At 42.4% G+C, this 25179-nt stretch overlaps 1 protein-coding gene across 1 annotated transcript in view; it reads right to left on the bottom strand.

Annotated features, from left to right (window-relative positions):
- Positions 1-25179, bottom strand: part of cacna1ba (calcium channel, voltage-dependent, N type, alpha 1B subunit, a) — a gene marked incomplete at both ends in the record, with an annotated part of 225712 nt that overhangs the window by 112547 nt on the left and 87986 nt on the right. The window contains 2 exons of the mRNA XM_083887152.1: positions 4254-4340; positions 4455-4570. Of these exons, the coding sequence (XP_083743278.1) occupies positions 4254-4340; positions 4455-4570 (203 nt within the window). The remainder of the gene's footprint in view (positions 1-4253; positions 4341-4454; positions 4571-25179) is intronic.

The raw sequence follows: 25179 nt of genomic DNA on the forward strand, positions 1-25179 counted from the left end.
GCGACAACTTGAGTGTGTTTAAGAGGTTTTATTCTACACACAACTTAATACAATACTTAATAGGTTGTAAGAAAATAAAGATTAGCTATACAAAAAGCGCTTTGGGTGACAAAGCTTTGATGACAATTAATTTGGCACTGCACACGCTCCATACCTGCTAGAAAGTTCTGCACCTCCCACTTGGCTTCCTGGTTCTTGAACCCAAGTAAGCCACAGCAGCTAATTCAAACAGTTAAGACTTAGACAGATGTAACATTCACCTAAAGTACACAAGGTTACGTACTATACATTACACACGGCATGAACAACTAAAGGTTTGGTCTCGAGAGGACATACATATTGATACATTGCCCTTAATGTCCTCATGGTATCCTTTACCAAAACACACCACCAGCGGGTGGAGGGGGGTCTTGAGCCACAACTGATACACCACCAACTGGTGGAGGGGAAAGTCTTAATCCATGGGGACTATTTATTTCTGCTGCTCCATTAGTAGTAGGACTACCAGCCGCCAGACATCTCTGTGGAGGATGGTGAAGGGACAGTTCTCCACCCTCTGGCCTCTCTGGCACTGTCCGCCAGAGACTGGACAACTTTGGCATGTTCTCACTCAGTCTTACTCAGGAAAGTTCAAATAACATGACTCACTTGTGACCTGGGATTAGGAGACCATTTGTGTTGTTTTACGGCTGGAAAACACCCCCTTTGTTTCCTCTTTGTATGTGAGGTCATAATTAAACTACAGAGAACATACCCAAAAGACTGATAAATGTTGATAAATTTGATTCCTGAGCTGGCTCCAACTTCCTTCCTCCATTACTAAATTATCACTGGATTATTTCGACACCCTTCACATGGGACATGCTTCTATGACTCGACCCAGTCTGAAACAGCCCCAGAGTGTGTTCTGGTTGGCCAACCACACCAAGTCTCCAACTGCAAATTTCTAGCAGGTGTGTACCACTTCTGACGGACGAAAAGGCTCTGGCCGCCAGCTGGCTCCACAGTTTCCAGAACTTGTCGACTTCGATTTGAAAGTCTCACAACAGGGTAGGTTGGATACTCGAATCCTTGGGTGTCCCCGCTAGGTCCATCATGACCTAGCAGGAGTGTCTGAATCGGAGGAGAGGAGCCAATGCAAATGGGGCGTACCCAGATTTCTCCACCAGAACGACAACGCCGGCACCAGGAGGGAATGTGCTACGACTGTGGACAACAGGGTCATCTGAGATCATCATGTAGGAAGCTGGACACTCATTTGCTCTCCAGCTCACCTCGCAGCGCACACTGACTCAAGTGACTTTAAATGTGCATGAAAAATCGCATAGGTTGGGAGCGTTTATTTAAATAAAGACGTGTGCGCTCCCGTTTCCTGTCACGGCCTGGTCCCTCACTGGGGCAGATCTCTTTCAGGACTCGCAGCAAACAGAGCCACTGAGCATGATCATAGACGAACATAGTAAGCTGGTTACTTTTCATGTTGCGCAGTCTCTTACCCACAACATTGTATTAGGTTTTCCATGGCTTAATCAGCATCGCCCCTCCATTGACCGGTCCACAGGTGTGATTGGATCTTGGAGAGAGGGTTGTCAAACCAAGTGTTTAGATAACACACAAGAAGTAGCTTCAGCATCAGTACACAAGCCCTCCCTCACTAACCAGGAACAAGATCCAACCTTCTCACCCGATCTTGTTAATGTACCTACCTGCTATCACCACTTGAGGGAGGTGTTTAGTAAAACTCGGGCCTCCTCTCTTCCTCCTCACTGCGATTATGATTGCCCTATTGATCTGCTGCCAGGGGCACCTATTCCTAAAGGCCGCATATGTTCTTTGTCACAATCTGAGACTAAGGCAATGAAAGATTATAGATCAGTTACTGAGTGCCGGGTTAATAAGTCCATCTTCCTCGCGGGAGTGGGTTTCTTCTTCGTGGCAGAGAAAGACGGCTCTCTCCGGCCATGTATTGACTACAGCCCTCTAAATTACATCACGGTGAAAAATCGGTACCCCCTGCCCTTGATGGCATCTGCCTTTGATCAGCTACAGGGAGCAACATTTTTCACAAAACTTGATCTCAGAAAGAGATAAGTGGAAAACCGGCTTCAATGCATCTGGTCATTTTTAATACCTGCTAATGCCGTTTGGGCTAGCTAATGCTCCAGCTGTCTTCCAAGCAATGGTAAATTATGTCCTTCTGGATTTCCTGAACAGTTTTGTTTATGTCTATCTGGATGATATCTTGATATTTTCTGAAGATTTAGAATCGCATCGCCATTAGCACCAGGTCCTAGAATGTTTGCTCAAGCACCGGTTGTTTGTAAAAGCAGAAAAAAATTATTTCCATGCCACCAACGTAACCTTCCTCGGTTTTATCATCTCCCCAGGAAAGATAGAAATGGACCATGAAAAAGTCAAAGCAGTTTGAGATTGGCCAACCCCGACTCCCGCAAGAAAGTGAAACAATTCCCTGGGTTTTCCAACTTCTACCGGGAGTTCATCAGAACGCCTTAAACACGCCTTCACGTCTGCACCTATCCTCACTATTCGTGATCCCGAGCTCCAGTTTGTAGTGGAGGTCGATGCCTCAAATGAGGGAATGGGGGGGTTTTGTCCCAGCTATTTCCTAAAGACAACCCATGTGCCTTTCTCATGCAAGTTAACCTCAGCAGAAATAATCTATGACATTGGAAACAAGGAACTATTAGCTGTTTAGGCAGCCCTTGAAGAGTGGTCATTGGCTAGAGGGGTCTCGGCTCCCGTTCATAGTTTGGACCGACCATAAAAACCTAGAGTACATTCTCAAAACGAAAACCTGAAGTCTCGTCAAGCTCGTTGGTCCTTTTTTTCCAATGGGTTTAACTTTACCCTTACAGACCTGGATCCAAGAACGGGAAGCATGACGCCCTCTCACCGCTGAATGAGCCGTGCCAATGGCCAAGAATCCTGAACCCATCCTTCCACCTTCCCATGTGGTCGGAGCGGTCAGCTAGTCCCTAGAGGATCAGGTCAAGCGGGAGGCCAGGCTGAGCCCAAAACCTAGCAACTGCCCGCTTAACCAGTTGTTTGTGCCTCCCTCCCTTAGGTCACAAGTCATTCATTGGGCACATTCTCCTCTCCTGACCTGTCACCCAGGGGCCCACAGAACTTATTTTGTAATCCGTCAAAAGTTCTGGTGGCCCTTACTTGACCGAGAAGTCAAAGATTATGTATCTGCGCCCACAATAAGACCTCCTCCAGACCACAGCAGGGTTTGCTTCAACCACTGCTGATCCCTAGCCGACCCTGGGCCAACATCTTCCTAGACTTTGTCACAGATCTTCCTCTACCATCCAAATGAAAAACTGCTGTATTAACAATTGAAGATCGATTCTCAAAAATTGTTAATTGCATAGCCTTGCCGAAATTGCCTTCAGCCAGAGAAACACCTCGGATTATTGATGGGGTCCCGTATACATGGTAGTGATGGGTCGGTCGCGAATGAAACGGCTCTTAGAGCCGGCTCTTTGAAGTGAACGACGGGAGCCGGCTCTTTCTTGGGAGCCGTGTTTTTTTTTTTTTTGTCACTCTCTCTCTCTCTCTCTCTCTTACTTTTTTTCTCTTCGCACCGCACGCGATTGGTCAATATGCGTGTGTGCCTTGTGTTTACGCTGAGGGCCAGCGTTTCCTGCCATGAAGTAAGAGGAACCTATTGTTCCTGTTGACCTAAACTTTTTCTCCGAGTTTGGGCTCAATTTTGAGGGGTTTAACATGCATAAAATCTCTTGAAATTTGGCATGGAGCTTGGGTAGGCAAAAAATGCGATAGTGGCATAGGGCCCTAACCCGTGCCTAGCCCCAGGGCTCTATAGCGCCCCCAGAAGTCGGGTTAGAATCAGACAAAAGTAGTCCAATCGGGACGAAATTTGGTGAGTTTGGCTTAGTCCAAATTTTTTTTAAGGAATTTTTGACATGAGATAAAGTGGTAATTTGCATATTGCATAAAATGCTAAAAGGAGACCTCACAGTTCCCCGACTGTGAAGTAAGGGAACTGCTGCGCCCCCCCAGTTGTGCGGAGCGAGGGCCCTTTCATGACTTCGAGTCCTACGAGCGGTCTTAGTTATCATTCTTACCTCTCTGCTGCTGTCGATTTGAGTGTGCGTGCAAGGGTGGTACATGAGGGGTCCTTTTCATATCTATTGGCTCATTTAGTAAAAATCTAATTTTATTTATGCTACACCTCGCTGACTGAGTGTTAACATGGCAGCCCTCACCTGAGTTGTTGTGTCTTCTTTTGTACCAAGCGCCGTCCACAGATTTCTCCTCCGCGTTCTTGTCCTCCTCAGCCAACATCACCTCCTCTGCAACACAAATACCAACACTTCAATAAAAGTCAGGCATAATTAGGCCACGTCTCCCCACAACAGTACAGTAAAGTGACTATTAGTGGAGGATAAGCCGTGTTTGTTGTCGACCTGCTTTGCAGATCCATTCCAGGTATCCTGTTAACTCTCTCTCTATTTGCTGTCGTCTGCGGAGTTTCAGGAACCGTTGTCTCTTCTCCACTCTTTCTCTCTCCTTGGCAAACTCCCTGTAGAAACCACAGACACACACGTTTATTAGGCTTGACAAGCTAACACAGACCCTGAAGCAGCTTGACACATTATACTGTACAGCAGTCGGACTCCCTGAAGGTAAACACAGAGTCTGTCCTCCAGTGACGTGCGGTGAGCTCTAAGGGCAGGGTAGGCAGGCAGTCACAGACCCAAGACGTACACGCACTAAATTAGTATTTCCTACATTGCAGACAGTGCACCATGCAATCTGAGAATATCAAGATTGTAGTATTGTACTATAACTTTAAGTGCAAGTCCATGCGCCGTTCCTTCTTCACAAAGTTGTTGATGACTTATGATGAGTTATAAAAGTCTCCTGACTTGGCCCAGAGTTTACAGTTGCTCTGTCCTTTTACTTATACCACTCCTTTTGAAAAGTAAGCGGCACCGTCTTCGTATAAGTCCACTGTGTGAGATCGTTTAGGATTCAGCGTAGACTACGATGAGAATGAGAAAATTAATCTCAACCAACAAACGTGTGCAAGCATCTGTTATGCAGCGCAGTGAAGTTGGTTTAAAGTTGGATATTCGACAGACACTCGCTCTACAGCGCCACCCAGAGCAAGCAACACTCGTCTCATTCACTTGTAGCAGCATGGTGTATTTGTAGTTGTAGTTTCTGTGAGTGTGTTAAAATTATGTTTATTTTTGTTTATTTATTTTTAATTTGTGTGGTTTCATCTTTGCTGTTTCATTTGATCAGATAATGCACTATTGTTTAAAAAAAGTTTGTGGTGTGATTATATCTGTGCTTTTAATTATTTTTACAATGTAATATTACCTTTGCTAGTCTGAGTAGTTATATATTAAGATATCGAAACCGTACCAATATATTCATTTTATATTTATTCAAATTAAAGCGGAAAGTGCATATATATATATTATATATATATGCACTGTCAGCTTTAACTTGAGGGTATTTACATCCAAAACAGGTGAACGGTGTAGGAATTTCAGCACTTTCTATATGTGCCGCCCACTTTTTAGGGGACCAAAAGTACCTGCTGGTGTGGTGATACCACAGTAAATTAACATACCAAGTTCTTTGTTCGTCTTTTAGGGATGCTGTTCACCAGTTCAAATGAACCAAACTTCCTTGGATTGATGACAGTCTGACCCTGAAGAAGTCTATATGAAAATATTCAGTTTAAAAAACAACGCCCCCTGGTTGCTGGAGATAACATTACACACACTTTTTTATGCTGCTATAACAGGGATTGTTGTATCCTCCTATGTGATATGTGCGACCACAGACCCGCTCAGAAATTTCCCTCTAACTTCACCGTACATTGATCGATCTGCACGGAACTTAATATGTAAGACCAGGAACCTATCCTGGACATGTCTGCAAAAGCTAAACTCCAAAGTGGAAGTGGAACTGCCAAAACAGGAAGTGGAATGTAACTTTGCCGTACATTGCCCGATCTCCACGCAACATGATATGTGAGTCAAGGGAACTTCCCTGAACACGTTAATGGACACGCCTTTGACCCAACAGGAAGTCAGCCATTTTAAAAAGGAAGTGCCCTCTAACTTCACCGTACATTGACCGATCTGCACAAAACGTGATATGTGAGACCAGGGACCTACCCTGAACATGCAAAAGATGACCTCCCAACAGAAAGTGTAACGCACTAAACAGGAAGTAAAACATAACTTTGCCTCCACAGCCCAACATCCGCATGGACAGCGCTGATAATAACTACAACCACAAACAGTGAATGAATGAGAGACGAGCTCAGGGCTCACATGGACTTGCGCGCTTCAAGTTTGAACCCGTTAATACCGCTTACTGTGCTAGTCTTTTTAATTAAAACTACTCATCCTTATTTTTGTTTTTAAACTAGTGGTGGGCCGTTATCAGCATTAATGTGAGACTTTTATCGGGCAATTAAAAAAAATATTACCGTTAATCTATTCCCAAAGTTGGGTTGGGAGCTGGGTCTATGAATACCTAGCCGCTTGCACAAAACTTTTAATCACTCAGTACTAAGCACTCAGCATTTGTTTGTTGTTCATTTAAACCAGTGTGCGCAGAGAGCGTGAAGCCATGTTGGCACGGGACGAGAGAGAGAGTGACCGAGTGAGGTCTGCAGTCTTGGTCATTAGTTAATTTACTTATTTTTATGTAGTTAATATGTTGTGAAATATGTTTAAACATAAATAAACTACATATACAGGTAGTTATGTCTCGTATTAGTTTGTCCTGTTATTGACGTCATGCTGTCATCGCCTGACAGTCTGATTGATTGAAAGCCAATAGATGCAGCCGCTGCAACGCACCCCAGATGCGCCATGCAAATACTATGCAAATATATATTCAAATATAATTTTTGAGCAATTTTGACAGCCCTAGTAAGCATGTCTTGGAATATCTAGAATGCATGAAGTTAAGGTCAGCATCCTCCACATCAGCAGGTAACACGGGGAATTTTTATAAAAGATGTTGATTTGCACAGTAAAAGTTCTGTATTTTGACTGCAATTATCCTTGCATTCTATTCCTCACTTCTTTAGAATCCTGAGTAGCTCTTCTTTGTAAACAGCATCATTTTTTGGGGCCATGCGAAACTGTACTAGTGTGGAGTTATTCTACAGTATTCATTACAGTAAAATAGACCATCGTAAATTAATCTACTGCAGTAATTCAATTCTCGATCAGTAAAAAATACACCTGATTATGCATGAAAAAAAATACAGTCATATACCATGAAACCGTTAGAATTTATAAAAATACCGTGATATATATTTTTGGTCATACCACTCAGCACTAACTGACTTGGGACTATTGGACATCTGTCAACAACGATAACTACCTCGGCGTTACTGTACACCTCATCGGTGCCAGCTGGGAATTTCAAATATTCGCTTTAGGTAAGCTACGTTATGTAATTTTAAATTACTTAATTTAATTTAATTACTTAGCCTATTAATTACCACAACACCACAAATTACTGAATTACAGAAATCAAATGGGCCATTTTAATCTTGATTAATCGAGATTAATTCCAAGATTACACTGAGATTAATCTAGATTTAAAAAATGCCCACCACTATTTTAAACTGTAGCACTTTGAGATCTATGATGAAAAGTGCATTACAAATAAAATAGTATTATTATTATTATTATTATTATTCATAACAATAATAATAATAATAATAGTAACTGGGTTTTAGGATGAATCCTGTTGTGGATTGAGATGGATATTAAAGTCTCCACCACATATGAGGACCCCTGTGGCTTCTATCATCAAATCAAATATGTTTCTATAAAATGCAAAATTATTTCCCAGGGGAGCATAAACATTACACATTGTAACAGTTATCTCATTTATTTTCCCTGAAACTACTATGTATCTGCCTTCCTTGTCAGATGTATAGGTTTTGCCTATTCATTGCCTCCTACTGTAGGCTACATTGATTGTCACCCACCCAAAAATATCTCCTGGGGTCAATGCAAGTACATATACTGAACATATCTTTCCTGAGAAACATGAACAGAAACAATATAAACACAGTTGGATATGGGTTGAGCATGGCCCGATGGTGTGCATCCTTGATTTTTGGGGTAATTTTAATTTTCATTAATTTATCACACTACACCAGGCAGAGGCACCATCAGGATTGTCTTTCATAGTAAGCACAGCCGTGAAAGAGATTTTAATCTCAATGAGACTAACCTGGATAAAAAAGGATAAATAAAATAAAGATTTACAGGGTGTCTGAAACTTTATTTGTTTTTCCTTCAACACCTTTTTGGCCTCAACGTATTTGCTGTGTTTCTCACTTCAGGAGAAAAGTCATGGTCGACATAGAAACAAAAGTTGTGGTAAAGCACCTTCTTTTTCTGCAACGCTCTCTTTATAAGTCTATGGGCCAGAGTCCAAAATTTCACTTGTCTGTACCTCTCAAGGTGACAAAGCTTCCTTTGAAAAAGCTTCCTTTACTTTTTGAAAAGATCTATGTCTGTAGATGATATTTTGCAAACTGCTTGTCTCTCTCTCATCCTCTGACTGACTAGGTTCTGAATCATCCTGCAATTCCAGGACTACATCTGGTGCAGGTGGGGAGCACATTCAGTAAATTGCCAGCTTGCCCTCATCTTCTTTCCATCCATGCTCCGTATGACTTGGGACCACAGGGTTAGACTGCTGACTGCTCTTCCAGATTGCTGCTTAATAGTTGGCTCATTCAACATGCAGGAAGATACAGTCTCTACATGGTGGCAGCTGGCTGGACTCAACCTCTCCCCTTTTGGTATAGAAGAGCTGGTAGCGCAGTTGGTTCGCCTCTACCGTGCTGCTGTTAGCAGCATACATGTGACATGTAAACTCATCAATTCTCTGGAACAGCTCCTCACTGACATCCCATGACTGGCCTAGTCCACTGAAACTATCTTGGTAGGAAGTATCCTTCTTCATCATCTTCAGGGCATTCAGCTTCCCCCAGCCAGCGAATGCACTGACAGTGTCACAGCCAGTGAAGGCATGTAAGCCAATTAGGCTGTCACAGAGACTGTCTCCAACTGAGCTTGCCAGTTTGCTAATGTCAACATATCGTATGCGGTTCTGTGTCCCACACTTCATGTAGATGGGACAGGTGATGTCCTTCTGGAAGGTAAGGCAAAGCACCATGATATCAGTGTCCTCAGCTGTGATGATGACTGCTTTTGAGCACGTTTGCAGCATCTGAAGCATGTAGGAGCAGGCGAGTGTCAGCTTCTTCATGTGTGGATTGCAGTTCTGCTACTTCTCCACACACACCATCTGTCAACCTATAGCAGTGTGTAAAACTTTGCCATGCAGCCTCCCTCTGTATTGTGGGAGGTTCCAGCGTCTTTAAATGAAGTCTGGTGGTAAACATCAAACACAACATCAATCCTCTGACTCTGTGCCCCCTCGTGGAGAATATGGGGAATTGTGACTCTGCCACCTCTCCAAAGGTTTTGTTGTTGCCATTCATTTTCTGGACCAGGCTCATCCCATCAATGATGGAAGTGGATGGTGTTGGGATCTGTTCTGCAGGAGACACATTCTTTTCCAGCTCTCTGGCAAGTGCAGCCTTGTTTATTTTTCGTAGAGTCCCATCGGCATTTGAAAGTGCCCATGACAGTGGGCCCAGTGGGTGAGCAACCACATGTGATCATCCAAAGGGGGAAAACTAAGGCGCTTGGAATGGTGTGTTCTTTTATAAGGGGTGCTAAACCGCGGCGAGTCAATTAAAATTGATTTCTTTTTTCTAGCGTCTGATACTACAGGCGTCAACATACTTCACTGTCTGTACCAATACCTTCTGGCACGGCAGACAAAGGCACATTTAGACTAGCCAATATTTTTTTTAAAACATTCCAACTTGTGTGTCTTGACACTTGTCTGAAACATTATGTAGGCCGGTGACCCCTTTTACTTAAATCATACAGGTGTGAACCTCCAACAATACGATTGTAATCTCACAGTGATCATTCCATGATAATACATTTTTCTGTTTAGATAGTGGCCCCAAAATGTATTCAGCATTTCTTTTACTTCTTTTAGGCTAGTGACTTTAAACTTCTAATATGACATGGTCACTATTAGTATTTTCACCAATAACAGCATCAACAATTGGGGTTGCTGTGTTAATAGTGTCGCTGTCGGGTAAAGATAAAGTCAGTAGACCTTTTTCATGCTCCCCTTGCTTTAATAAAGAGAGGTAACGCTGCAAAATGTGGGCATATTTTTTTAGCTTTGTCATACACATCTATGCCGGACATGTTGAGTACATCAATCATAGCTCTGTCTAGTTCCTTTTCTTTTTTGTTTCGTCTGCCTAACAGAACTATGGTCTTGCTGCGGCTGAGGCTGCTTTAAAAGATCCAGCTGGTGTTGCAGTACCAAAAACATATTTTGAGTGTGCTCCATTTGGTGTCTCTATCCCCAGTTCAGTAGGCCTGAAATGAATGGTATGGCGGCTCCAAGTAATGGCAATAAAAATCCACCCGATTGGTTGATAGTCTTTTTCTTTTGTGATGTCTTAACCCCTTTCTTGGGGACAAGCTTGACAACAGATCTCTTACTTTTTAACTGCCTGTATTTCTTATCTGTCAAAGGGATGTTACCTTTTAACACATTAAGAGCTATTTCACACAGAGTACTAATAAAGTTGGTGTTTACACACAATAAATCTATGCATGCCTGGCTTGGATTTATTTCTTTTTTTTTGTTGCACTGCCTTTGGCACCTCTCTTCCTTTTGACTGCTTTACCCCTTTTAATAGATGTGTTATGTCTTTTTGATTGTGAATGGCTACACCCTCTGCCGAAAGACGGTCTTTTTGAAGAGCCTCTGTTTAATACAACCAGCCTGTGTCTTGTTGTTCTGATGCATGGCGGCGGGTTATATTGGACACCACATCCACACTATTTGTGGCAGCTGTTTTTAAATGAGGCCTTGCCTGTTCTGGTCAAATTTAACTGATTTAAAAGTTTTATCTCTATAAAAATTATAGTTAATAGACTGACCTAAAATCCCATGTCTTTGTCCACAAAGATGATATCAACCAACAAGTCAGTACTGGGAAAGGTGAAAATGTTCCTGAATGTGGGGCATGGATGTAAGTGGGGAGTTTTCATGTTTTCCTTTTAGTATGATAAGTAGAGACCATACACTAAGATAATTACATTTAGATTTAGGGCATTATGCAGATGCTTTTGTCTAAAACGACTTACAATCAGCACCCAGTATTGTCTGCCTTGAAAACATTTCTACCCAGAGCACTTGGTCCACCACTCTATCTATTCTGCTCTTTTCTGTCTCTCCCTCCCCTTCAGGGTCCATAAGAAGCCTAGTGGACAAACCTTTGTTGAGTTTGCACGAGAAAAGGGGATTCTGTTTGATAAATGGTGCACTGCTAGTGGGGTTAAAAAATAATTTTGAGTACCTACGTCAGTTAATGCTAATGGAGGATTTTAAGAATACATTGCCAGAGAAACTGGTAGTGTTCTTGAATGAGCAAAAAGTGACCACCTTGTCTAAAGCGGCTGTCATAGCTGATGAATTTGTTTTAACCCACAAAAATGTGTTTGTTTCCTCCCATCCAGAAAGGAGTCTGGTATCGGGTCCTGTGAGACCTAATCCTGGCTATGCTCCTTTTGAGAAGGCTAAGGGCCACAATCTCCACCACGAGAGACTCGAGAATGTTTCTACTGCCATAAGAAAGGTCACATTCTTGTTGATTGTTTATCTCTGAAGCGTAAACAGTTACAGCCTCACCCGGCCCAGCCGAAAAGCATGGGCCTGATTAAGAGTAACTTTCCTGATATTGATAAATCACAAACTACCAGTGACCCTGATCCCTGCTTTAAACCCTTCATTTTGGGCTTTGTTTCAGTTACAGGGGATCCAAAAGATCAGCAGCCAGTAAAAATGCTGCGCGACACAGGAGGTTCTCAGTCCATTATTAGAGAAGGCATATTACCTTTGTCCCATGAATCATCCTGTCACTCAAGCGCCATCATTCAGGGTTTTGGGATGAAGTTTATACCTGTCCCTTTACATCATGTACACATTTGTTCTTCCTTGATCAATGGATTCTTTAAAGTTGCTGTACGCCATGCTTTGCCCATTCATGGTGTAGATATTATTGTGGGTAATGCCAGTCCCTGAAGTACTGGACAGTCCTGATTTAAATTTAGAGTCAGTGAGCATCACACAACCACCTTCTGAGATTTTTCCTGCTTGTGTGGTTACAAGAGCTCAGTCAAAAAGGTATGGCATTGAACTTTCTGATTCTTTTCTGGGTTCAGAACAGCTTCCTGATGTGGTGACTGGGTCCAACCATCAACTTGAGGCCCAGCAAGATGATACGAGATCGTCCTTCCCTGGTCCGGGAGTTGGAGACTTGCCCGCTAGTAGGGAAGAGTTCATTGTGGCGCAACAAGCCGATTTAACGCTCTTAAAATGCCACTCCACAGTTGTTGGCCAGGAAACCGCTAGGCAGAAGAAAGTAGCCTATGTCCTTGATAACGGCCTGTTGATGCGCCACTGGACTAGTGGGGTCTCTGAGAGTGGGGAGTGGGGGGGTGTTTATCAGGTTGTTGTGCCTATGGTTGTTCTTAGGTATTGTCCTTAGCTTTCTTTTGGCCAGGACTTAAATCTGAGGTGGTGCAGTACTGTCGTTCTTGTCATGTGTGTCAAGTGGTTGGTAAACCAAATCAAGTAATTCCCCCTGCTCCCCTCTGTCCCATTCCAGTAACAGGTGAACCATTCGATAGGGTTATTGTAGATTGTGTGGTGCCACTGCCGAAAACTAAAGCTGGGAATCAGTTTCTCTTAACCATCATGTGTGCTTCCACCAGGTTCCCAGAAGCTGTGCCGTTGCGGAAGATTACAGCTCCAGTAATCACCAAAGCCCTGGTAAAGTTTTTTTTCGCTATTTGGTCTGCCAAAAATGGTTCAAACTGACCAAGGAATCAATTTCTAATCCAAGCTGTTTGCTCAGGCCCTGAAATCCTTAGGTGTTAAACACATAACATCTAGCCCTTACCACCCTGAAAGCCAGGGGGCACTTGAGCGATTTCATCAGACTATGAAATCCATGCTGAGGAAGCACTGTATTGACTCCCAGAAGGATTGGGATGAGGGTGTTCCCCTAGTTCTGCTTGCTCCCCGTGAAGCAGTCCAGGAGTCACTAGGTTTCAGTCCAGCTGAACTAGTATTTGGACGTGAGGTTAGGGGTCCTTTAAAGGTCCATAAAGACCATTTGGTCAGCCCTGAATTAAAGGTAAAAAGCATTCCTGATTATGTGGCCAAGCTCAAAGAGCGACTCCAGTTGGCTTGCTCTTTGGCTAAGAATGCACTGACCTCTTCCCAAAAGAAAAACTATCAAGATCAGAGAGCAGTTGCTTGCCTGTTTCAACCAGGAGACAAAGTATTGATTCTTCTACCTGTACATGGTTCTACTCTTTCAACAAGATTTTCAGGTCTTTATGTGGTGGAGAGCAAACTGAGTGATACAAACTACATCATCAAAACCCCTGACCGCCGGCGACAGACCAGAGTATGTCATGTCAATATGATGAAACTATACCACCCAAGAGAGGATGAAAAGGTGCCACCTCCACCCAAAACTGTTTCACCAATGGCTTCACTCTCTGAATTGACTTCTGCTGCTGCTGATGGCTTGGTCATGCGCAACGCTACACCACGGGGGGCGAGACTTAGCAACACTGAGGTATTGTCTGATTTGCCTCACTATTTGTCTCATCTACATGGTGACCAGTGTATTGACATCACAAAACTCATACATGACTTTCCAAGCCTTTTCAGTGATATTCCCTCCCAGACTTCTGTCATTACACATGTTCTAACAAACCCTATGCCAATTAAACAGTGGGCCTATCGGGTTAGTCCAGCTAAGAGAGAGGTGATGAAGAAGGAGGATGAATATTTATTGCGGTATGGATTTGCGGTACCAAGTTGTAGTTCGTGGAGTTCTCCTTGTCTCCTCGATATCAAGTCTGATTGGAGTCCGAGATTCTGTACTGACTTCCGAAGGGTAAACTCAATCACTGTCCCTGATGCACATCTGTTACCTCGTATTGACGATTGCATAGATGAGATAGGACCTGCGAAGTTTGTTAGCAAACTCGATATGTTAAAGGGATATTGGCAAGTTCCTTTAACCCGCCAGGCTTCTGAAATTTCAGCGTTTGTAACCCCTGATAACTTCTTACAATACACAGTTATGCCTTTTGGACTATGCAATGCTCCGGCTACTTTCCAAAGGCTAGTAAATAAGATTTTAGGTGATGTTTCAAACTGTAAGGCCTATTTAGATGACATTGTGGTGTGGTTATTATGGCAGGTTTTGCAGAAACTTATCCTCTGTGGCAGCCCCACTGACCACTAGTCCTTCCAAGCCCTTCGTCTGGTCTGGTCATTTGACAGCCCTAAAGGTCTTCTTTGTTGCTCTCCAGTTCTGTCTGCCCCAGATTTCAACTCCCCCTTTGAGCTGGAAGTAGATGCCTGTGCAGTTGGGGCTGGGGCAGTGCTGCTGCAAGAGGATGACCAGGGCATCGACCACCTGGTGAGCTACTTCTCTCGCAAATTTGATAAACACCAACTTAAGTATTCCACCATTGAAAAAGAAACTCTTGCACTTTTGCTTGCTCTGCAGCATTTTGAGGTTTACCTCGGGTCAAATGGAAAGCCTATCAAGGTTTTTACAGATCATAACCCACTGGTATTCCTTCCTTGCATGTACAACCATAACCATCGTCTTATGCGTTGGTCCCTAATTGTTCATAATTACAATCTGGAAATCAATCATAAGAAGGGATCTGAAAACATTATAGCTGACGCACTATCAGGTGCAGCATAGTTGGCCGGGTTGTAGATTTTGTTGTCTTGTTCCAAACACAAGGTGTTTTGACTTGTATGGGTGGGGGTGTTACATGCCCAGCAGGGGCATCAGGTTTGTTGTTTTTCTTGCTCTCTTCTGTCTCTCCCTCCCCTAGCATTCCACCAGTGGCTGATCAGGATAAGCTGCACCTGAGAGTAAATGAAGCCACTGCCTCCCTTGGCTTGAACTTCTGCCATGTCCAATCACCTGATAATAAAATAAATAACAATAAAATAAAAGGGAGCCTGCTGAGGAGCTCTCTCACTCATTTTGGTATCTTGACAGAACCTTGAGCAGATGGTAAAATGTGTGTGATGGGGAAGGAAGTTAGGTAAGTTTGGGTATCCTGTACATGTCATCACCTAGTCAACTTTGTCTATATAAACTAGGTCAGCAGTGGAGCATTGCCACCCATGTACTTTGGCAGTTGTTTTGAACTCCTTTTTTTTAGAGAGGACAGGGTTTTCTTTTGTTTAGAGACTAAGAGTTAGAATAGGCCATGTTTTGTTTTATTTATTTCATTTCTTTGGCACTCCACCTCCTTCCTTTCCTCCACCACATGTTGTAAACCAAGCTGTGAGTTTAAGTTTAAGATCAAAAATAAAAAAAAATTTCTTTACCCATCAACTTTGTCTTGTCTAACTCCTGGGTTTGTCGTGTTGCTGTTCCTGTTCCCCTGGACAAAGACCTAACGAACGTAACACTTCAGGTTATGTACTACTGTATAGAAAACATATTTATGCATGTTAATTCATTGCTGTTTTATTTTCAGAATGCCACCAGCAAGGAGAGAGCTGCGATACAGTGTGCAGGATGTGATTGTTATCATTCAAACTGGAGAGAGAGAAGTTGAGATGGAACTCAATGACACTGATGAGAGTGATGAAGACTCAGATGAAGATGTCTGTCAACAAGTTGACAAAGAAAACCAACCACCCATGGACTGCCCAGCTGATAATTACGTGGATATCGAGCCACAAACAAACAAACACATGCCCTGTGACAGGTGTCGTAATCAGCCCCAACACTGATTTTTCTGGTCTGCATATCTTCTTCAGGAAACATTAGCCCAGCAACACACACAGTGAAATCAGGAGCCTTCTGAATGCTCAGAAGAGACCATCCAAGAGATGTGCACACCTGCCATAGGATGTACACAAGGACCAAGTTGCACATTACCCAGTGAAGACAGGGAGAGGATGCTGCAGATGCTGCAATAAAGGATACACCTTTGCAGCAACACGCAATGCAGCAAGTGTGATGTTCACCTTTGCTTTTCAGAGGACAAGAACTGTTTTTAGGACTTTCACTCAAGGTAAGTGTGTCATGAAAAGAAAAAAAGGAATGAAGTTGCTAGAAAAAGCTAGTTTTATCCTGTTTATTTATTCATTTTTCATAAATGATTTCATAAATATATGACTAATGTGTGATTATTTTTAATGTTATATATGTTTATAGAGCTAAGTAAGCAAACAACCCTGCAAATGAACCCTTAGTTGTTTTGAATTGTTATTCAAAGTGAGTACAAATACAGAAATTCTGCTCCTACCAAAGCCCAACGTTGCAAAATTTTCTCTAAAAACGTACAGAAACATTTTTAAAAAAAACTCTTTGATTTCTGCATCAGGCCTCCTACAACAACATCTGAAAGGTAAAATATTTTTTTTTAGGTTTTTCTTAATTTGGGTCTTACAGTGTTAAACCCCAGTATTTCTACTAATCTCCCTGTAAAAGTTATAGGTGATCCCTCAGCTCCAGTGAAATATATACGACTTGTAACTGGGTTATACTGCATTGCTATACGGGCGATAATAGGGTTATTAGCGCATTTTAAATTAAACTCCTTTACAACCCTTGTTATAGTTTCGTAAAAACCAACAGATAGCGTTAATGACGCTGTTTGTTTTGTTGTAGAGTTATAGATCGGCACCTTTACATCAACTTCATTAAAATTAGCCCATGCTCTTGCATATTGAAACTCAATAATTCCAACCTCATATGGCTCATTAAAAACAAGTTGTTTTGCCAACTTTGTCCTATAGTTCCATATCCTGTTGTTTGGATATACATTCAACGATGCATTACTAGGTAATGTGACGTAAAATCCGTTCTTAGCCATTGGTAGCGACGCTTTGATTCAAAATGACACATGCAACTGCCAACACGCTGTTTTATTGCAAGTCGATGATATTTCTTTCAGAAATCCAGGATTCAAACCATTTTAATGCTGTTCCAAAAAGTCCTACCCAGTTTTCTGTTCTGTTTTTTGTCAGGTAATATGTTATGATCGACTGTGTCGAATGCAGCACTGAGATCGAGTAATACTAAGACTGAGATTCTGCCATTGTCTGTGTTTAATTGAATGTCATTTAAGACTTCGACAAGTGCCGTCTCAGTGCTGTGGTGTGGTCTAAATCCTGACTGGAAGACACCAAAACAGCTGTTCATCAACATGAAGTTGTTCAGCTGTATAAAAACGGCTTTTTCAGTGATTCTACTGAGAAATGGGAGGTTTGAAATTGGTCTATAATTGTTCATTAGTGAAGTGTCTAAATTGTTCTTTTTAAATAAAGGTTTGATAACAGAAGTTTTCAGGGCCTGTGGAAAGACACCTGAAAGAAAAAAAGTGTTTACAATCTGTAGAAGATCTGAGGCCATGCAGTTTGATAAAGGCTTGTTGGCAGAATATCAAGACAGCAGGAGGAGGATTTGAAATGTTGTATGATGTCCTGCAAGATTTAAGGGTTGATTGTGTTAAATTCTGTCATATATTTGAATTGATTTTAAGTGGACACATGGACAATACGTGTACTGCACCTGATGTTGAGACGCTGACTGCTTGCCTAATTTTCTGAATTTTGTCAGTGAAGTGAAGAAGGAGGCAAAATCATTGCAGGCACTTGTGGAAAGCAGTTTAAGGGCCACTGAAACAGGAGGGTTTGTTAGCCTGTCGATAGTGGTAAACAAGGTTTGTGCATTATTATCGTTTTTGGCAATGATGTCAGAGAAGAAGGATTGCCTTGCATTTCTCAATTTCAAGTTGTAGATTCGAAGTCTTTCTTTATAGATGTCATAGTGAACCTGGAGATTTGTTTTCTGCCACTGACGTTCAGCTTTCCGACACTCTTTTTTCAGTTTTTACCAATGTGCCGTTCTCCATGGATAGCTTTTTTCCAGGGTCCATTTTCACCTTGTTGGGTGCAATGGCATCAATAATATTTGAAATTTTCACATTGAAATTATGGACAAGATCATTTACTGAGACCCAAGGGAGGGTGGGTGTGGAGGAGAAAGCCTGAATAAATGTTCTATAGGTGTTTTCTGTGATATAGCGTTTTGTGATAACTTTTCTTTGAACATTAGTCTGCAAAGAGATAGCACTCTCAAAGAAAACACAGGAATGATCAGAGAGAGCAACATCAATTACAACAACCTTAGAAATGCTAACACCCTTGGACATGACTAAGTCCAGAGTGTGACCTTTGTTGTGTGTGGGCTCCATCACATGCTGAGTCAGTCCAAAGTTGTTGATGACACAATGTAGTTCTTTAAACCCTCTGTCATGGAGTTTGTCAACATGGATGTTATAATCACCAACAATGACTACACAGTCAAAGTCAATACAGATTAAAGACAAAAGTTCGGAAATTCATCAAAAAAGGCTGCACAGTATTTAGGTGGCCTGTTGACATTTAGGAACATAACTCGGGAGGAAGAATTCAACTTTAGAGCCACATATTCAAAGGAGGCAAAGTTTCCATCAGATATCTGTTTGCATTGGAGGGAATCTAAACAGAACAGCCACTGCCACTCCTTTCTTATGCACTCTAGCTTCACTCATAAAGCTGAAGTTGGGACGAGCTGATTGAATCAGAACAGCAGCACTCTTGTTTTGGTCTAACCAAGTTTCATTTAAGAACAAACAATCAAGATTGTGATTGATAATAAAATCATTGATTAAAACAGATTTTCCTGCCAAAGACCTTACATTTAATAGAGCTAAATTTAGTGTGTTAGAATTGTTATCTGCTGGCTGTGACAGGTGAGGAATGGATGCTAAGTTTGAGTGCAATCTGTCCTGTAGCCTGAGCCCAGCACATATCAGACAAAGCTTGCTGTATTTTGTACACAAGTCACTGAATGTGTTAAACTGTTATCAGGCTGTGGAGACAGAGGATGATTCTGCTGTAGTTGTAGAGGTGGGGGTGGTTTTGCCAGAAATGGACTCAGAGCCAGTGGTGGGAGAGGGGCCAGTGGGGCATTTGAGGCATGGTACCTGGGGTTAGGGCGGGGTGTGAATTTGGTTCCAGCAGTGACCAGTTCTTTCATTTTTTCAGTGAACTCCAAGAGAGGGGAAGAGGGGGAAAGGGTTGGGGTAGAGAAAAGTGACATATGTGGGGTTTGTGGAGTGGAGGAAGGTGAATTGGTTGGTAAGGTGGGAGGTGGACGCTCTTCCTCTCTGCGCTGATTTCCGTCATGGCGAAATCGCTTTTCAGACAGGGGTTGAGGCTCTCTTTCAGGAGATTTTGCTTTGCCGTCTGCATGTTTTGCTTGATCCTGTCTCGTGTCCTTGGTGGATGGAACAGATGGGTAACGCAGGAGATAAAATAGGTTTGACATAAAAAAAATTGTATTCCGGACCTGTTAAGGCAGAGTCCATCTGTTTTGAAAAGGTGTCTGCGATCCCAAAAAAAGTTGAAGTTGTCAATGAAGGTAACTGAACGGATGGCACATGCTGTTGAAAGCCACATGTTGAGACTTAAAAGTCTTGAGAATTTCTGCACTCCTTTTCCGACGGGCGGCAGAGGCCCACTGATGGACACTTCAATGTTCAGACAGCTGACTGTGTTTAGGAGATCAACGAAGTCTTGATTCAGTACTTCAGATTGCTCTTTCACAACATCATTTGACCCTATGTGCAATATGAGGTGTTTCACCATTGGGTGCTTGGTCACAATATCCATGATTTTTTCTGTGTCAAGTCTTTCCACGTCTCACTTCAGGCTTGTGCTACTGGTAGGCCAAGCTTCTCAGTGGTTAAAATTTTTAACTATGGCAGTAGCCTGCTATCTACAAAAAATTAAAATGTAAAGTCCCAATGATTTATAGGTATCGAGGAACCACTGCTCGTAATTTATAACAGAAGAAAGACTAAAGGAATAAAAGCAGAAAATCGCAAGCAGAGTCGAGGCCAAAGAAGAAAATTGTCTGCACTGTCGGAGAAGCAGGAAGTACACAAAGAGCCGTTCAAAAGACTCATTTATATTAATTTATTTTTAAGAAGCTAGCCTAGTGGTAACCCATTTTATCTGGGAAATAATCACTAGGAGGAATGATAGGGTAAGATTTGGATCTGAATTATTCAGACTTAGACATTGGATATCTGAGTTTGATATATTTTAAATATTGATTATAATTTAATTTAACATGTGTGGACTAGATTTTAATGTCTGATCTGCATTCATTGTAAACATTCCACAAGGTGGTGCTATATCCCTCTGCTTTGACAGTGAGATCATTATTTTGGATCGTTGTATACAATGTGTCGAAGTGTAAATAAAGCTCTTTTCACTTGCTCATCATGTATCACCTTTTCAATTGTAGCACAATAAAAACTAAGCAGGCAATGAACAACGAACTGTCCTTTGTAACATTAGTGCAAATCTTATCTTATTATAACAATATTTTTATATTGTTATAATATCTCTGTAAACAACAAAATAAAGTGTAACAAAATAAATGACACAACTATCGCACATATATGTGAGTTATGGAGGTCTACTTACACACATTAACTTTATGGTCAAAAACCTCCTAACAAGCCGATAGAAATCTCTCCTCACTGAAGCTCTCGTCAGCCGTGGTGTTTCAGACTGAATCTCACACCCAGAACACAGACTGTATTGTGATTGGCCAATACCTGAAAGTGACATAATCAGCACACCAGCTCTCAGACGTGCAACTCCACCCTTTGACCCAGAGTCAGAAAACACTGTCGCTCATGATACACCTCTGCAGCGGACGTTCTTCTTCTTCTTCTGCGGTACAATGTATGCAACCGGATGTGCCCGGACTAGTGCCCGGAGCAGGAGAATCCGCTGTTCAGGAGAACTGCTGTTTACGTAACAGGACCGAGTTTCTTCAGAGATCTCACTGAGCACGAGATTACAATACAACACAGCATTCTCAGCAGTGGCTGAACCATTTGTTTCGAACCTTCAGGGCTTCATAAACGAGGTAATGGCGCAGATACACACCAAAAAAACAGCGTTAATTTGGAACTTCCGGTCTAGGTCCGCTTTAAAAAAAACATCTGCCTCAATTCTATATAACTGGGGGCCTGATGCACTTGCCCATTGTGAAGCATATATGGTGACTCATGAAGGAAGGTCAAGTAACTGGGACTGTGTTTACTTACATCACTAAAGACAAGCATTGGAATTATAGAGGGTGCCCCTTATCTGGTGCAGGCCTTTTTTTTCTCCGCACCGCCCCTGTCTCTCTCCTGCTTTCTGCCCAGCTCCAAGCGTACTCTGCATATCCAACGCAGAAAGGATACTTTCTCTATGCACATATCGCCACATCCATATGTGTCCAGCCATGGCAAAACCAGTCACCGGTGATTTCTAAGCTTTCCAACAATGTCCAACACATGCAAATCTGATAATATTTGAAGAAGATGTGGCCATTTGAATGTAGCCACTCCTCAAACTGCTTTAGGGAGAATTTTAGCCTAAAAGATTTCCTTCTGAGAGCCAAGAGACAGAATCATCACATTTACATAGCACAACGCGACGGTGGCTCAGTGGGAGAGCGAGTCGTCTTTCAACTCGAAGGTTGTGGGTTGGATTCCTGGCTCCGCTAGTCTACAAGCCGATGTGTCCTTGGGCAAGACACTTAACCCCATGTTACTCCTGACGGCTGTGCCAGCAGTGTGTGAGTGGGTATGAAAGATGAGTGATAGAAAAATGTGTGAAAGTATGAAAGTGTGAGTGAATGGGTGTGAATGGGTGAACGGCAACTGTAGTGTAAAGCAGCTTTGAGTGGTCATCAAGACTGGAAAAGCGCTATATAAATACAAAACCATTTACCAAAACCACCACAGCCCCCTCCTGGTCTAAGCTGTATGAGCACAGATACTATTGTTGTGAGCTACACTGCTACACAGAACAATACATACAATACAATACAAAAACTGGACCTAATATCCTCTTAAGATTTGAAATTAAATAACGTAAAAAAAATATAGGAACAGGGGGTGGCTTATTCTGTTATCATTTCTTGTCCTTACACTCGTGTAGTCATACAGTGGTATGCAAAAGTTTGGGCACCCCTGTATATTTTAATGATATCTGAAATATTTGAAAAAGAGTTAAAAGTTCTATGTGGATTATATTGGTATTAAAATAAAGGTAATACTTGTGAGATTTTCCAACAGAGGTGTAGGTTTCACTGTAGATGCCACTGTGTCAGAGTAAATGTACATGGAAATATTTTTTTTCTCTCGCCTAAAAAAAATATTGCATTTTAAAGCATATATCACCTTTAAAATATGCAGTAGGAGCTTAAAACACATGGAGGTAACAACACGTGAACATGAGCTGTGCAAAGTCTGATGCTGCTGAAATGAAGCAGAGTGAAATTACAGAGGTTTTAGTAAAGAGATGTCTCGACGTTGTCTCTTTTTTGCACAGTTTGGCACCATCTGTCCAATTGAGATTTCTTAGGTACCAAATTATTAAAAACCCATTTCATTTTATTTACATGCCACTACAGATCCAAAAAGTAAAAAAAAAAAAAGTATGATAACTCACTGTAAATCGATGCTCCCTGTGCGGTGCGTAATAACAACTCTGACTCTGCAGCATCTTCAGTTACACAGCACCATAGCTCTGGCTTACCTTGGTAAATTAGGGTGATTGACAGCTCGTTTTAAACCTCTAAACCGGTAGAATCAGACCCTGGTCTCCAAATGCGTGTGAATCACTTCATTAGCAAGTCAAAAGGACATAAATGCATTTGTGTGGACCCTTCACCCTTCTCTAATCAGAACGATCTAATGTCGCTCTGTAATGATCAATCAGACTGGGATTTGTTCCCAAAGCATGCTGGAAAGTGTAGTTCTTCATTAGAAGTGGTTTTGTTCTGGTGGAAATAACTTGTTTTGATAAACAGCAAAGGTAAGACAACATTTCTGCTTGTATTTCTTGATCCGTGAATCTTGGTCGTAGAGTGATAAAAATGGTACCGCTGGAATCTGTGGATTCTCAGTTGTCCAGCCGACAGGTGTGTTTTTTTGTTTACTTAATCACGCTGACGCTCCGGTGCCGCTTTTCACCGTCTGTGCTGTAACGTTTTTTTTCGCTCCTGCTGGTTTGATCCGTTCGTTTAGAAGCGATTAATAGGTGCTGTTCCACCGTGTCGTCGCATCTTGTTGCAATCGTTTTATTGGTGTTCCAAACTGATCTTGGACAGACTCTAAGCGGGTACAGACAGGAGCGTGCTGGCCGAAGTTTTTGCGTGCGTCATCACAACATCGTTTCAGTGGTTACCAGGGGAAACGGGAGGAAATAATAGTAATTTAAATATAGTAATAATAGCCTAAAAGTAGGGCGTCTAATCTGCTCTGCACTGCAGCCAAGTTTCGCTTTTGCGCAAAGAGACTTTTTAATAATTTCTTATTATTTTATTGCAGAGAGTTTTGACTGATATCTTCTCCCTGGCAACTGCGGGTGGAGAGACTGCAGCTCTATGGGTGTGGCGGGCCGCTGAGGCTGCGCAGATGCACATAAGTGAAAACAGAATCACATATAGGCTGCTATAGTAACTTGACAGCATCTGAGACGTTGTGATATTGATGTGTGTGTGTAACTGCTTCTACTTGATCCCTCTTGCGCCGCTCTTCCTTATTGCCACTGTGGGCCGCTCTTACATTAAACTTTGATATCAAGTGGGGGGCCACATAATATCTTCCCGCATTTGGCCCGCGGGCCGCGTGTCTGAGACTACTGCTCTAAACACTTCCTATAGCTTCCCATTCAGGGTTTCCCCCAGTGTATTAAAGCCACCAGGCTTTACTTGCCCCGCCGCCAGGCTTAGCGTTGCTTGTTTATTTATTTTAACTGTGTAGCCACAGTCGCAATAAAATACAGGAGATCCGAGTATATCTTAGTAAAACGTGTTGACAGATTCTCAAGAGCGAACTTTTTATTGTTTTCACTCCGTGGTCTCATTCTTTCTGTAGAAGACGCTTTAGCACTGTAATTAAGGGAATAACAGATGCATCAGATGAGCCGATCTCTTTCGTTAACTGCTCAAAGAGAGAGAGAGAAGAGAGTGTCGCGGGGAGTTCATAATCTGCTCTGCACTGCAGCCAAGTTTCGCTTTTGCGCAAAGAGACTTTTTAATAATTTCTTATTATTTTATTGCAGGGAGTTTTGACTGATATCTTCTCCCTGGCAACTGCGGGTGGAGAGACTGCAGCTCTATGGGTGTGGCAGGCCAGCACAGCCGCTGAAGATGCGTGGACGCACGTTTAAGTGAAAACAGAATCACATATTGTCCGGTTGAGTGTATGCTGGCGCGGTTGTCTGCAGCTGCTCTCCGGCCTCTCCGGCCCCCCCTTTCTGATCTTAACTGTTATCTGAACTTTTCTCGTCCTGACTCAGACAAAAATGTTGGTTTTATAGTCTACGCTGATTCTTCTGCAAACGATTTGCTGTTAGTGCTGTGTGTGTTTATCTTTATGGACGTCTTTTACCTGATCGTGGCGCTCTTACTCCTCCTGACCGTTATCTCCTGGTGCCTCTCACTCGCTCATCATGTGGATTTACCTGCCTGTGAGGCTTGTACTCCTCTGGACTATTATGTCCATCTTATTAAATGCATCATCAGCCCTACTCCAATACACAGCTGCTGAGCTCCTCCAGCTTCGGTTTCATCCAACTGTTTCCCGGCCAATGCTGCGCTTCTGTCCGGACATCGCTCCCCTGAATGCAAACATTCACCGTGGTTCCCGACGAAGCTTCCACATTGATGACCCCACTTCCATAAACTCCATTTTGTCCACGAAAAGCTATTGACCGAGAATCTCTGCCCGCAAAGTGGACCACAGTGTGTTAGCTCTCATTCCCAGAGCGGCAGCTAACGTTAACTTATCCAACGACCGTTGCGAAATCGAAGTAAGTTTAATAATGCTCTCACAA

The sequence above is a fragment of the Microchirus variegatus genome (genome assembly GCF_963457635.1).
Source record: "Microchirus variegatus genome assembly, chromosome: 3".
NCBI lineage: Eukaryota > Metazoa > Chordata > Actinopteri > Pleuronectiformes > Soleidae > Microchirus > Microchirus variegatus.